Raw genomic sequence first — 16,445 nt, forward strand, 5'->3', positions numbered from 1 at the left:
TTTTACCTACATAATTTTATAAAATGTAAATGAACTACTGCATAATTATCTGTGAAATAACTCATGCCATTTTTCAGGGAGCAAAATAAAAATATTAATTCATCTGCTTATTTTAAAAGGAAAATCCTTTAAGTTTTAATACCAAGAGTATACTAACCCTTTATTTAAAAAAGAAAATATATTCTTCCATTGTTGTAATCAGTTGTAATCAGTTGCAACCCTCAATAAACATTCTATAAACTAGGAACTATAGATAACAGATGTACTAAATCACAAGAGCAAGACTATTTTCATGTACAGAGTTTGGTGATATGTTTAATTAAAATGGATACTTTTCTGAAACAGAATTCCTTTAATATATTTTATTCTTCTTGCTGCTGGTATTGAATTTTTTTAAATTGTAGGTTTCTATATTGGTTGATAAGCAGTTCTGGGTCTTAGTAAAGTTAGATGCATATTAGTTTCTGCAATGGGGCATTTTCTAGTATTTGAAATTCATAATTAGGTAAGTAATACCTTTAGTTTTCCTATACTTTACCTTAGTTTTAAAATCAATTAAAAGTAGATATAATTTTTAAATAGCTTCCTTTCTTTCCTTTATTTTCTTACTAGGTTAAAATGCCTGCAGCTTAATCTTAGAAAAAAAAATTCTCATATTTATATGAAATCTAAATTCCTTAATTTTCCTCATGACTCTAGTACTCTCTTTCATTAATAATTTCATTTTCACTACCTAGCAAAATGCTTTAAATAAAAATAAGATTTTGTTCCTTACTTTGCACTAACATGAATTGATAATTGTCAAAATAACAAAATGTCTACAAAAATTTTAACTTCTTCTGAAGCACTTTCCAGTAAATACTCTTAGTGGATCTAAAATTCTTAATATTACCAAATATGTAAATGTAATCATCAACTATTATATAGCAAAAATCTGTGCTTTGACTCCTGTACTTTGTCATCGGAAATTATCAGTGCTTCATTCTATTTTCACTAAAGAATAATCAAGATGACATTGCAATTCCATCTGTGAGTCAGGAATCCAACAATACCAAATACGTCATTCACACACTGTCACAATTATAACTCCTTTTCATGGTATTTTTGCTGTAATTCATTTTTTGTTTGATTTTTATTTTTAGTTCAACTGTTGATGCAAAATCAGACGAAGCTACTAAAATGGAAAAAGGAAAATCAACATTAAGCACAGTTTTGGAATCTCTGTGCATACATCACCAGCAACGAGTTTTGGCTATGTTGAGATTTCTAGTCCAAGAGCAGAATGCTGCTTCTCTTTGCTGTTGTAATCCATCATGTGCTATGTCTTCAGACTCTCAAAAGCCCCTATTGGAAGATGCTGTACATGGTCTCTTCTGTAGCTGTGAATATAGACTGGCAGAAGGAGGGTGTTTACAAAATGAAAGACAAAGCCCTGGTTTAGTGCCTCTGCCAGTCTGTATTAAAGAATTACATTGTGTGTCTTGCCAAACTGTAACTATTAAGACAGTAATGAATAGAGGTATTGAAAACAGTCATAATTCACACAGGTGCTGTTCTAGACGGTTAACAAACATTCACTCCACAAAATCAGCCTTTCATAGTCCTCTTCTGTCAAGAGAAGTTTGTGATCTTTCAGTCAGTCTTAAGGATGTCTGTAGATCTCGAAGTCCCTCACCCCCACCATTATCACCTGTACAAACTGAAGGATTTGAAAAACTGAAAGACATCATCTCAGAGCTTTCAGCCTTAGAAAACAGCAAACTTGAGACAATCACTAATCAGCCTCCATCTCTAACACCAGCAGAGATGAGCGTTAACAAGGGCGATCATGACAGCAAAATGCATAAAACTAAGAAGTCCAATAATGCCGAATCTGTCCTCTTTGATGCTAACAGTAATTATACTTCAAATCATGAAAAATGTGAAACAGCTCTCATTTTTCAAGATTTAATGGAGCGTATTAATGAGAAATTAAAATCAATAGAAACCACAGATACGTCAAACCTCATAAAATTATCTAGCAGTGATTGCAATACAGATAATGATTTTAAGTTGGGAGATTTAATAACATCTCTCTTGCACAATGCAAAGGCCAGTGATTATAGTTTTACGGAACTGCTGAGTGAACATGATACAAATGTAGAAAATAAAATTCAAACAAGGTTTCGAAAACGTCAACAAACCTTCCTTGCAATGCACAGCTCTCCTGACTCACCTATGATTAGAAGGCAGTCTTTACAGATCAAAAGAGAACTTGCCAGTCTTGATGAAAATTTTCTAAGAAAAAAGTACAATGGAAAAAATTCAAGAAAATTGGCACGCAGTGATGGGATATTTTCGTTGGACAAAGAAGAATTCCACCATTGTCAAGAGCCCTTACAAAATTCTAAAAACCTTCGAGATAAAAGTCATGCAGAACCATTTTCGTCAAGTGATGCAGCACAGTCATGGCAGGTGCCCTTCCCTGGTGTAGAAGCTAACACCAGCAGACACAGTGTGGCTTTTGATCAATTCTCAGAAAGCTTGAAATCACCTTCATCTGAAAAAATGAGCCAAAGAAAATCACAGGAGAAATTAACAGCTGAAAAACAGACTTTACAGAATAAGAGGGAGCATCTAAAACTAGAAAATACTAAAACGCCTTTGGAAAGTGATGGTCCTGGACTTCTGAACAGAACTAAACGAAATATTGTGCCTCCGGGGTGGTATTCTATATACGTAACAAATAATTTTGTTTTCAAAAAATCCCTTGAGGACAAAAGAATAGAATTCATCCAAAAAAAAGACCCAGTGAAAAATAATCCACTTGAAAGTTCCCAAAATATAGACTTAAGCAAAATTGCAAGGAATTCTAACTTGCAAGTTGTCGTGGAGCGTTTGGAAGACACAATAAACATGGCTCAAAAGCCTTGGAATAATCAAGCGTTATCTGAAGAATATAAAGCACCCAAGAAAGCAATAGAAACTGATGGTAAAGGCCGAAACACTGGGCGAAATTTGACTTTTACTTTCAGTCGAAAGGCATGTAAAGAACAGGGTTTATCAGAATCTGTGACAGCATCCAGCAGTGTCAGAAGTCACGGAATGCCTGCCATGGATTTGAATACCAAGAGACTTGATAATCCAAAAAGGGCACCTGTTTCACAGAGAGGCACTTTGATACCCAGTTTTGAAAGGAAACAAACAAAATGTGAAGGTACTAAAAACACTCCTACATCTAACTATTCTAGTCCTATCAAACTCATGTTTTTATCTGAGATTAAAAGCAGTGAAGGAATCAAATATACTTTAACTTCAGTCCGTACTTCACAATCAGATGCTGATTTTTCTTCTCAAAAACATACAGCTCGTCAGGTAATTGAAAGAAAAACAGAAACAAAAGAAGACATCTCCAACACTAGCTTTGAAAACTATAATTCTAATAATCATAAAACTGACTATCTTCAAAGAGAAATAAAGAGAATTAGTTGTGTAAAGGAAACTGCAGAATCCTCTGTAGTGTTTGCAGATAATTTAAATGTTGATAAGCTGCAAGCAGACCCTAAGGAAAAGATAAGTGGTGCGGCTGCTGATTCATTTAAAAGGAAACCTGGCAGACCCAAAAAGATAGGTCCCCAAGTTGTGAAGCAGATTAAACGACCCATTGGCAGACCACCAAAACTTAAAACCAGTCAAACAGATTTCACTGTTTGCCAAAATGAGTCCTTCAGTGTTGGAAAGAAAAGTTCAGAATCTCTCGTATCAGAAGTGAAAGAAGGCATTTGCAAAAAGAGTATAATAGTCACTGTTATATATGGAAGGTCAAGAAGAACTAAAAGGCATGTTTCTGAGGGAAGTATAGACATCAGCAGTGTTTCATCACTGAAGAATAATGTTACTGACTTTCCAATTGACTCTCATCGTTTCAGAAATATTAAAGAGCTTGAGATTGACTGTGGTGGAAGTGTAAGCGCTGGGTCAAGACTGACTGCTGAAAGTGAGGTCTTGGGTTCTGGCTTTGAATACATTAGACCTATCAAGGGCAAGTCTGTGATCCCTCAGCCTTCCAAGAATGTTGCTCGACCAATTCACAAGCCTTTGTCAATAATTAGGAGGCCTGGTAGGCCTGCAAAAGTGAAGATCTCTGGTATATCTGTGACTGTTAGTAGAATTTCACCTCAGGAAAGAGAAATTAGCATTAGCAGCTCCTTACCTCCTTTAGAACAGGAGAGTGTCTTAGAGAAAACTCAGCTGGAAGAAAAGTTTGACCAACAGTGTAGTGAGATGGATAAAACAAGACATACTGAGATTGACAGATTTAAGAATGGATCAAAAAGTATTAGTGCTGTACATCAGAGACATTCAGTTCGGGCTAGGAAACCACCCTTGCATTTCTTACATTCATTAGCATCTTCTAGCTCATTTATTTACAGAAATTCTCTGGTTCATAAATCATGTCAACTCCATTTGCAGAAAGGCAAAAGTCCAAAGGAAAAACATAGGAAGTCAAGTTTAAAACTAGCTTTCAAAGATAGCCCAGGAACTAGACGTTCAAGGAATGCCAAAAAATGTCTGGAAGATAACAAATTAATACCCATTTCTGAAGTATCCTTGGACCCTATTTCATCAAACCCTTTGCACAGGTGGTGGGCTACTTCTACTTCAAGTGATTCCTTATTAGAGGAATTGAACAATAGATTTGAGCAAATAACAAATGCGTGGGTGCAAGTAAGTGGGGATGAAGCTCAGAATTTTGCTCGTAAAGCAGAATATGTTGAAAGTGATCATTTCAAAATAGCAAGCCCTTTGGAAACCTGTTTTTTAGAACTTGAAGTTTCACCTGTAAAAATGCTTTTTCAGAAAAAATATAATCTGAATGAACTCTGTACTTGGTTTATGCAAACAACAGAAACACAGTCTCTTTCACTAGTTAGAAAAGCAAATGCTCGAAACCCTTTGGAAGTGATAAATACCAAGGGCATTAAGTTAGGGATGAAATACTGTGATTTTAATACCAGCCCCTTCAGGAAGCACTTTAAAAAATTCGCACTCTCTTCTCCTTCAAAGTCAGCTGGGAGGTTGCATATACTACATAAGATGGTTGACTCACCACTCCTAAATGTGAAAAGTAATTTCACACTAGCTAGATTGAAAAGGACTGAGTTTAAGAGGTTGCACCTTAAAAGATGGAAAAGGGAGAGAAAGCCGCACAGCCATGGAACGGTTGATTGGAACTCTAAGAGAAGGAATTTAAGATTTTTCTGCCAGAATACATTTTTAAATAAGACTGAGAGGGAGACAGATGCTGACACACCATTCCATGGAAAAATCACAGTAGGTAACCAGTGGACTTTGCCCCCTAGAACAAGGAATGACTTAATAGAAAAGAGGATGGCAGTGCCAGACCTCAAAACACATGCTGGTTTAGAGAGTAAATTCAAGTCAGAAGCTAAGGTGAGTGGAACAGATTGTGGCCAAATAGATTTTGAAAAGGGACAAACACTAGGAAATGTATGTCCCAGTGATTGGAGGTCAAAAACCTTAAAAGACTGTAGAATATTTTTGAGGAAGATCAATTGTCTTGAACACAGAGATACTTTTAAGCTAAATACAATCATTTACTCTCCTGAATCTATTGACAGTGGAAATAATCATCAGGCACAACCAGAAGAATCAAAGCATTTTAATTTAAGGTCCTATTCTGCCAGGAAAAATTATTTTAAAGAGCAAAGTAAAGAAAGAGAAAATGCTAAAGCAAATAGTCCTTCAAGTGACAAGCTGACTAGCAAGCTTGGCAGTAGTAATTTAGGTAAATGTGTTAACTTTGACAAAAATCCTTCGGATAATTCTGAAGCTCTTAGCAAATTGAACAAAAGAAAAAGACCAGCATGGAAGACCACAGAAATATCAACAAAAAGACATAAACAACAGTCTTGCAACAATGGACAAATGGCAAACTATTTTACAAAATCTCAATTAGGTAAGTTTTTCTCTACTTAATTTAAAGTTTCATTATAGGTGCCTTCAATAAAGCATAATATAGCAAGTAGAAAAGGAACAGCTGATTCATGTTTTATTCATTTCTAAAATATCAGAACAACCTTAAAATTGTGGCACCTAGCATGAAACTCATGGCATTGGGTGCTGTGACATGTGTGAGTGCACTGCGCCTCTCAGTGTGTCTGTGATTTCAAGCACATGAGACTATATTTAGTAAAGACAAAAAGCTTCTTTGTAATATATCATGAATATACAAGTTCTGTTACCTGGTTTTGCATTTGATAGACCTAAAATAGATATTAAATCAGAAAATAGTTTGATAGAATGAATATGACCATATAACTAAAAATTACTGTTACAGGCTAATAGGTACACTCACTTTCTTCAAAAATAACAACTATTGAAACCATACCAGAAAAAGCTGAGGCTATCTCATTCAAGACTATAAAATACTGCAATCCTAGGTGTCAGTTTTCTTCCCCATCAAACTGTCATGCCATTTGATGCTACTTTGAAACTTATTATTTTTTCTTTTTTTTTATTTATTTTGATTAAAAGAAGCATTTCATTACAACAGCATTAACCTATTCAATAACATTTTTCTGAGCTAGGGTACATCTCTTTCAAAATTGGCTGTACATTTCTAGGTTTACAGATGAATTATTACACTTATAAAATCTTATACTCATTATAAACTCTTTTTAAACTCTACTTATTTGAAAAGTGATATACTAACATTTTTTCAATAACTCATCAAATATGTTAAATAGGGGTTTTTAAATACCAACTATTGAACTCATTTTAGCACATAGGAAGATGTGATTCCTTCCTATAACCTAGCAAGTCACTGTTACAGTAATCTTAAATTAAGAATGCAAAAAAAAAGTTAAGCGTAAGGATTTACTTAAGTTATACTGACTTGACATTGGTACCTAGGGAGACTATTCCTCTTAAGAATCTAGTCAAATGATTATATGAGCCTGATAGTTGCCAGCCTAGCTGCTTCCCTCTACTTATTTAGTAGGTGCTGGACAGTGCAGGATATTAGAAGGCCAGGAGATCTTAAAAGAGGATTGTCTCTCCATGAAAGAATGCCAGGTTATATTTGGAAACAAGGATATATTTTATAACTTGAGTTCATTTTTACATTGTATATTTTACGAGGGGATTTTGGAGGACTTAGAGAAGTCTTAGTGGCTTACTAGAGTAAATAGTATCAGGCTTCATTAAAATACTAAAAGCAGAGGTTTAATAGGTTAATGATTTTTATGCCCCCATCCCAAATTCACTTAACTGAATAATTTTAACATGCCTAATTCAGTACTGTCTAACATGGAATGATTAAAATTTTAAATATCTGACATGAAATGACTGGATACTTAAAAGAGGTCAAAATAGAATCTCCATCATGAAACATAAATGAAAATTATGAAGAATAATTTGGCTATGGTCCTCAAGATAACTAAAAATAACGTTATAGCAAATAAAACCATGTAAAGAAAAAAAAGGGAAAAAGACCTGATAATGATTTTTTTTAGTTTATAATTCACCTAAAATATGCAGATATATTCATGAAGAATAAAATATAGTTTCATTTTAAATTCTCTGTATCATCTTCATTTCATGCTGTTACAGATTATCAAAAGTGATTTTCCATTAATTCATTTTACAACAGAACCGTATTTTATTCTTTCAGGCACTTAACCATTATATTTTCCTAAGAATAAAATATAAACTTTATTTTAATATTCTTCACCCCACCAAATATATCATCCAAAACCAATACAAGAATATTTAAATATTATTTTGAAAATTAATTTAAAAATCCTTTTGGGGTATTTAAAAATTAGCATCATATGAAGAGTTTTTCATCTTTTCCATTTTAAAATTTACTAGTGCTAGTTCATGTTCTGCTTAAAATTTTATTCATCTTTTACTGATAACTTTCCTTCTTTATTTTTTAACATTCTTTTTTAATCAACAAGATCATTATTTTTATAGAATTGTATTTATAAGAGTATTTGTTGTACTGATCTGATTTTAATGTTTCTGACAGTGTTGGTGTTTTCTCGTTACTCTTGGTATCCCATACTTCTTTTTGCCCTCTTGGAAGTGACACTAAAACTCATCATTAGTTTTATATGTATTTTACTTTTTCATAGAATTATTGGAGACTAAAGACTTAAAAGACTGTTACCAGGATTTTTCTAGAAAAATTCTTAGGATAATGTGCATGGTAAATTTTGGAATATTTCTATTGGTGAAAAGTATTGTTTATATCATGAATGCCTTGCCTTTGTACATTTTGATATTCTGTCCAGATATGATTTAATACATAAAATTTCACTACATTTGTAGTGCTCTGTATTAAATGTAGACATGGGAAGAAAGAAGGAAAATGCTTTTCTATCCAATTATATTTATACTATTTAATGGATGGCTAAAATATGTTCTTAGTTATTGTGGAAGGTCCAGAGAATCCCTTTTTCATGTAAATGAAAAACAAGACCTACATATTTGCATAAATAAAGTGTGTTTTATTTTATGCCCTAAGTAGAATATTATATTTTTTAAGGTAATAGAATGGTTAACGGCATGGGTTTTGCTCTTATGAAGCTTAACATCTTATGAAGAATAGAAAAATGTTTATTGAAAAGGATATTTGTGTGACTTATAGGAGGAACATGTAGGTAGAAAATTAAACTCAAATTTATCCAACATTGTTGTATATAAATAAGCTCAGACTTGAAAGATCCTCACATACTAGCAGCCAGCAACTAGAGCAACTTACATAAAGAAAATTTGGGTGATAAAGAAAATAAGCTCATTTGAACATGAGTAATTTATCAGAGCTAAGGTATAAAACAGAAACCATGGATTGGTCAATCTGAGGATAGAAAAATCATAAAAGACAAAGCTCCTGGGAGAAGCATGGTTCAAATTGTGAGGTCAGCATCAGCTAATAGGAAAATTTTTAAATAGAAGTTTTAGAGAGGTCTATGAAATAAAGTCAGTGTCTTAACCAAGGGTGTAGGGGAATAAAGGGAAACATCCAAGACTTCACCTTGAGCATCTGGAGATCAGCATTCATTGCGATAAAAGAACACTCTGAAAGGTTCAGTTTTAGCTGTGAGGATTATGTGTATTTAGCAGGATATGTAAGGAAGGCATTTAAGAAGCAGAAAATGTCTGTTGTCCAGAGATGAGGCTCAATTGAGATGGAGAGTGGAGAGTCAGCAGCTGAAGTCACTGGAGTGGGAGGGAGAGGTCCTGCCACGTACAACTGTAAGAGCCTAGGATCCCAGAGCACCAAGGCTGCAGGGAGAAGATGTGCACAAGACACTGATGGAAAGTGGTCAGGAGTTAAGAGGAAGGCTGAATAGTGGTAAAGGAAAATATGTTTAAGTAGGGAGTATAATTGATCTTAAGTCAATTAAAATGAGCCTTGAAATGATTCCAGTGAATCTTGCAGCAAGGGGTTATCCTAGTGATTAAGGAGAGAACAACTTTGGTGAACTAATATACCTAAAAGTCAAATTCAATGTTAGGTGGGTAAGTGGAGAGAAAAAAAAAAGTGTAAATTACCCACAGAAAACTGTGGAGTCAGACAGGTAGGTAGCATAAGCTGAAGTTGAACGTGAGTTTATGAAAACGTTGAATGTCAGTGGGAGAGCTGCTGAAGAGTAAAAAGGTTGAATATATAAAAATGAGAGGGTAAGCAATAAAATGGGAGTGAAGCCCTAGAGTTGATTATTGATTATAGGATGGGGGGGTGTAAGAACTTGGTCTCAACCAGGGGTTCATGTTGCTCTTAAAAACAAGTGGGAACAATATGTGAGGATACAGATGAGTAACTCATGGGCAGAATGTTGAGATGATAGACTTCATTTTATATGAATTAAGAGGTAATTTTGGGGCCTTAGTTGCTAAAGTGCCTGCTGTGCAAGCATTAGGCAATGAGTTTGGATCCGCAGCATGCATATAAACTGTACTGTGGTGCACATTTGTAACTCCTCCACTGAGGCAACAGAGAAGGGAGGATCACTAGAGCTCACTGCCCCCACCCCCCATTGAACTAGTCACAGTGATGAGTTCACTTTCCGTGAGACCTTGTGACTCTGTCTCAAAAAATAAAAGGGAGCACTACAAAGGAATGCAACAGATGTCAATCTCTGGCCTCCACATGTGTATACATGCTTAGTCACCCATGTGTACATATGCACATACTACATGAGCATGCACATACACAAAGTAATCTGGGAGTAATATGGTAGGATTAGGGAACATAATGTTTGAAATAGCTGTCTCTAGACATACAGGATTGGGTAGTGGTGTTTTTCTCAGTTGCCTGGATGTAAACTTGGAGAAAAGTGAGCCATTAGATTTACTAGTATGTGGGTTCGTGTAGGTAAAGCAGAAAGTCAAAGGAATCCTGTCAGGACTGTATCATCATTCTTTGAATAATAAGGAACTATGTGATCAGAATTGAGTCACAGATAGTGTTTTAATAGTAACACAAAACGTAGTCTGGAGGTTAGAGAAGGAAATGACTATTTGATTATATGTAGTTCGCACACACTCACACAGTTTTGATGGTACTAGGGATTGAACCAAGGGCCAAGTACATGATAGGCAGGTGCTCTACCCCTGAGATAAAGCCCAAGCCCCAAAATATGGTATGACAAGGGCTAATTGTGGAAGTTTTAAAAGTGATATTAGCCTAATAGGGAGTGTTAACATCTGAAAATAGTAATATAGACCTTTGCTAATATCTGTGTCTTTTGAGTTCCCAAAGAAATGTATGCCTTTTCTTAGCTGGTAAGTATTTAGGTGTAAATGCACAGCTTTTGGACATATGTGAGGTAAGTGTTAAGACTAAGCTCCAGGACACATGCCTTTAGTCCCAGCAATCAGGAGGCAGAAGAAGGCCAGATCTCTGTGAGTTCAAGGCCAGTCTGGTCTTCATAGGGAGTTCCAGGCCAGCTGATAATACAGGGAGATCCTGTCTCAAAAAGACAAAAAAAAAAAAAAAAAAAAAAAAAAAAAAAAGACTAAACATCCTACTGTGGACTTGAAGCTAGTAAAGACTAATAGAACTCATCCTATAATATTAAATTTCCACAAAATAGTCAAGAATTCCATTGAAACTTTGGATTCTGAGAACTTCAAAAATACTTTAACAGTTTCTGCTTTATCTCTGTCCTCAAAAATGATTGAATTTCTTCTTTGTTTACATTCAGAATTCTGCTTTTCACAAAAGTTTATGGGTGGGTTTTAATCATAGACTCCTTCAGCTACCCCAAGCTGAAGAAAAAAATAATTCATCTTCCTCTGATCCTACTTATTTGCATCTTGTCACATTCTTTCTTAGTTCTGATTTTTTAGTGTATGTTAGAGAATTTCATACATGACTATTGTATATGCATTATTCTAACCCCTCCCAGTCCCTTCCAACTCCTTCCCTGTCGTAGCCCTCCCACTCTCTCACAACTTCTTGTCCTCTTTAACATCGCCACATTCTTCTGAAGATTGAACAGAAGAGGCCCCTTTGAAATTTTGTCGTTGAGGCACCCCATTGCACAGAGTATTCTTAGACATTATTATAGTGTATGCTATTAGAGTTTTCAACCATGTACAAGCTATGTTCAACATCATAATTATCACTTACTAGAAAAACTCTTAAGCTCAGAGTAGATTATTTTCTGACTTTAATGTTGATAGAAAAAGACAATCCTAAATCACTCAGTCACCTTAGTCTCACTTGCTATACAAGCATTCAAAAAGTGGCTTGCAAGGAACATCAGCCTCCATGATCTGTTCTGCTTCTTGTTTTCCCTGAGGCACAGTTCTGCATTAGCATGTTAAATTGCATTTCCTAAACTTTTTATGTCACACAATAGGGAATATTTCTTTATATAGTTTCCTGATGGTACGTGATCTGTATCTTATTGTGGTATTTCCAGAAAAACTGTGACTGTAAAAAAAACAAACAGTTATATACTATATTTAACACCATTCTACATAGAATAATTCAAATAATAAGGGCTTTATTAAAATTCCACTTACTTTGCCAAATACCCTTAAGACCAAGATAATCACATTCTAATTACTTTGCTTTTGCTTATTATTTTCATGTTAAGAAAAGAAGTGTGGTAGCAGTCAGTTCAGATGGCCTTACTAATATATATTGCAAGCATGAGAAAATATCTGACTGAGTTTAGGAAAATAGATCAGTGTCTTCTTAAGTATATATCCATTAGCCTTTATTTGGTGAGAGCTGTATGAAAAGAGTTGATAGACAACTATCTAGGTTGTTTCCAATTTCTGGCTATTATGAAAAGGATAGCAATGAACATGGATGAACAGATATTTCTGTAGTAGGGTATAGAGTCTTTTGTGTATATGCCCAAGAGAGGTATAACTGGATCATATGGTAGCTCTAGTTCTAGCTTTCTGAGGAACCTCCACACTGACTTCTATAGTAACTGCAGCAGTGGATATGCGTTTCCCTTTCTCCACATCCTGTCAGCATTTGTTGTTTGTTTTGGGGATCTTTGCCATTCTGAGAGGGATAAGATGAAATCTCAAAATGGTTTTAATATGCCTTTCCCTGATGAATAAAGATGTTGAACATCCTTAAAGTATGTCTTACCCAATTCTGTTTCATCATTAGAGAACTTCCTGTTCAGCTCCTTGCCCCATTTTTTAGTTGGGTTTTTGTGTGTGATTATTTTTTTGAGTTGTGTATTATAGATACTAACCCAGATACTAACCCTCTGTCAGAGGTATAGCTGGTAAAGATTTTTTCCCATTCTATAGGTCACCTCTTCACTTGAATGACAGTGTCCTTTGATGTACAGTAGCCTCTTAGGTTCATGTGATCCCATTTGTAAATTGTTGGACCTGATGCTTGCACTGTAGGAGTCCTGTGCAGAAAGCCCTTTTCCTGTGCCTTTGAGTTCCAGTATATTCCCTACTTTCTCATCTGTCTGACTCAGGGTATTTGGTCTTATGTTGAGGTCCTTGATCTGTTTGGAGTTGAGTTTTGTGTATGGTGAAAGATAGTGATCTAGTCTTCTACATGCCCTTATCCAGTTAGACCAGCACCATTTGTTGAATATGCTCTCTTTTCTCCAGTATGGATTGTTTACTCCTTTGTCAAAAGTCACATAGTTGTGAATGTGTAGATTTAAATCTGGGTCCTCAGTTCTATTCCACTGTTCAGTGTGTCTGTTTTTATGCAAGTACCATTCTGTTTTTATTACTATAGCTCTATAGTATAATTTGAGATCAGAGATGTAATTCCCTCCAGCAGTTTTTTTTTTTTTTATTGTGCAGGATTACATTGGCTATCCTGGATTTTTTTTGTTTCATAGGGAATTGGGTATTATTTTTCAATTTCTCTGAAGAATTGTGTTGGAATTTTAATACATATTGCATTGAAGTTGTAGATTGCTTTTTATAGGATAGACATTTTCACAATATTAATCCTACCTAGCCATGAGCATGGGAGGTCTTCCATATTCTGGTATCTTCTTCCATTTCTTTCTCTAATGTCTTAAAGTATTTATTTTACAGGCCCTTCATTTCCTTTTATTAGATTTATTCCAAGGAATTTTGGAATTTTGAGGTTATCATGAATGGTATTGTTTCCCCAGTTTGTTGGTGGTATAAGAAGGCTACTTTTTTTATATTCTGCTTTCTTGAATGTATCCCTAGGATTTTTCTGGTAGAGTATTTAGAATCCTTTATTATAGAATCGTATCGTCTAGCTAAAACTTCAATACTGTATTGAACAGGAATGGAGTGAGTGGACATCCTTGTCTTGTTCCTGATTTTGAGAGGACTGCTTTCAGGTTTTCTCCATTTAGTATGATGTTGGCTGTGGGCTTGCTGTATATTGCCTTTATTGTGTTGAGATATGTTCCTGTATGCCTAGGTTCTATGACTTTTATTATGAATGGATGTTAGATTTAGGCCTTTTCTGCTTCGGATATGATGATCATGTGGTTTCTGTCCTTGAGTCTGTTTATGTGATGGATTACATTTTTTTTAAATTATGTTGTGTTGAACCAACCTACATCTCTGTAATGAAGCTAACTTAATCATGGTGGATCGTCTCTTTGATATGTTCTTGCATTCAGTTTGCAGGTATTTTGTTGAGAATTTTTGCATCTGTGTTCATCAGAGAGATTGTTCTACAATTTTTTTGTGTGTGTGTTGGGTCTTTCCCTGGTTTGGGTATGAGAGTGATACTGGCTTCATAGAAGGACTTTGGGGGTGTTCCTCCATTTTCTGTTTTATGGAATAATTTGAAGAATATTGGTGTTAATCTTTGAAGGTTTGGTAGAATTCTGTACTGAATCATCTGATCCTGGGCTCTTTAGTTGAGAGATTTCTAAGTACTCTATCTCATTGATTGTTACAGGTCTGTTTAGATTACTTATATCATTTTAATTTAATTTTGGTAGGTCATATATATGGAAGAAGTTACCTATTTCTTTTAGATTTTCTAGGTTAGTGGAATGTAGATTTTTAAAGTAAGCCCTTATGAACTTCTGATTTTCCTCCAGGTCTGTCAGAGGCAGTAACATTGATTGATGTTTTTCTCTTCATCCCTGAGGATGTTTGGGTTCCCTCTTTCTTTTTCATTAATTTGGCTAAATGTTGTCAATGTTGTTAATCTTATCAAAGAACCAACTCTTCTTTGTTTCTTTATATTGTATAATTTTCTTCATTTCTATTTTCATTAATGTCAGGTTTGATTTTATCTCTTCCCATCTACTAGGTATTGTTGGTTCTTGGTTTTCCAAGACTTTCAGTTATGTCAGTAACTTTTTTAGATGTTTCTAATTTTTTAGAATATGTAGTTAATGCTATAAATCTTCCTCTTAGGACTGCCTTCGTTGTGTCCCAAAGCTTTTGATATGTTGTATTTTCATTTTCATTCAGTTGTAGGAAATTTTTAAATTTTGATTTCTCCCAGATCCAGTAGTGTGTTATTTAGCTTCCATGAATTTGTATATTTTGTCCCTTTTTATTATTGCTGATCTCTAGCTTTATTCCTTTGTGGTCAGATAAGATAAAAGATGATAATCCAATTTTTGTAAATTTGTAGAAATTTGTTTTGTGTCCTCATATATGATTAATTTTGAAGAAAGTTCCATGGACTGCTGAGAAGAAAGTATATTTACTGTTCTGTAGAGTTCTGTAAAGTCCATTTGATTTATGGTGTCATTTAACTACAGGGTTTCTCTGTTTACTTTTTGTCTGGTTGACCTGTCTATTGGTGATATCAGGGTATTGAAGTTACCCACTACAGTGTGAAGTACTGTTGGAGTCAGTGTGAGATTTTAGCACTAATAAAGTTCTTTTATGAAATTGGTTGCCCCTGTGTGAGGTGCATGTTTAGGATTATAAATTCTTCTTGGTTGATTTTTTTCCTTTAATGAATATGAAGTGGCCTTCCCTGTGTCTTCTGACTAGTTTTAGTTTGAAGTCTATTTTGGTGGCTATTATAATAGCTGTACCTGCTTGTTTCTTGTTCTATTTTCTTGGAATAACTTTTTCCGTCCTTTTACCCTAAGATGGTGTCAATCATTGTTGGTGAGGTGCATTTCTTGGAGGCAGTAAAATTGATTACTGTTTGCTATTCCATTTGTTTGATCTGTGTCTTTTTACTAGGAAGTTGAGACCAATAATATTGAGGGTTATTATTGACCAGTGTTCATTAATTCCTGTTATTTTGATATTTTAGTGCTGTTTTCTCAGACCTCTCTTGCTTGACTAGGATTTATTTATTATTTAGTTATTTATTTTTGCCCTCTTGAGAGTGTTTAATCCTTCTATTCTGACTGAAGTATTCTTTCAGTTGTTCTCTTTAGAGCTGGTTTTGTGGACATAAATTCCTTAAATCTGTTTTCTTGTGGAAATTTTTTTCTTTCTCTTTCAATTAAGTGATAGTTTTGCTTGGTATAGTAATCTGGACTCAAACCTGTATTCTTTCCACTTGTATGACATTGGTCTATGCCCTGTCTTTCATAGACTCCACTGAAAAGTCAGCTGTTATTCTGTTGGGCCTGCCTCTATATGTGGCTTGATCCTTCTCGTGGCTTTCAGTATCTTTTCTCTGTTCTGTATGTTTAGTATTTTAACTATTATATGATCACATGGGGATATTTTCTGGTTCTCTATACTTGGTATTCTGTATGCCACTTGTACTTTGATAGGTGCTCTTTCCCTATGTTTGGGAAAGTTACTTCTATGATTTTATTAAAAATTATTTTCTGTGCCTTTGGCCTGGGTTTCTCCTCCTTCTATGTCTTTGATCCATAGGTCTGGCCGTATTACAGTGTCCCATGGGTCTTACATACTTCATTCCTGACTTATTTTAGATTTGACATTTTCTTTGATTGAGTGATTCATTTCCCCAAGCCTGTCTTCAAGGTCTTTTCCCACCTCCTTCT

The 16,445-nt window shown here is 34.8% G+C and overlaps 1 protein-coding gene across 4 annotated transcripts in view; it reads left to right on the forward strand.

The window, feature by feature from the left end:
• Lcorl (ligand dependent nuclear receptor corepressor like) overlaps positions 1-16,445 on the forward strand; it is a 212,691-nt gene that overhangs the window by 176,564 nt on the left and 19,682 nt on the right. For 3 of the 4 annotated variants that reach the window (XM_029560508.1, XM_029560509.1, XM_029560510.1), the window contains one exon: positions 1,143-5,959. The exons of the other annotated variant lie outside the window; for it this stretch is intronic. In XM_029560508.1, the coding sequence (XP_029416368.1) occupies positions 1,143-5,959 (4,817 nt within the window). The remainder of the gene's footprint in view (positions 1-1,142; positions 5,960-16,445) is intronic. 4 annotated transcript variants of the gene reach the window in all.

The sequence above is a fragment of the Nannospalax galili genome, unplaced genomic scaffold, assembly GCF_000622305.1.
Source record: "Nannospalax galili isolate Female #2095 unplaced genomic scaffold, S.galili_v1.0 scaffold271, whole genome shotgun sequence".
NCBI lineage: Eukaryota > Metazoa > Chordata > Mammalia > Rodentia > Spalacidae > Nannospalax > Nannospalax galili.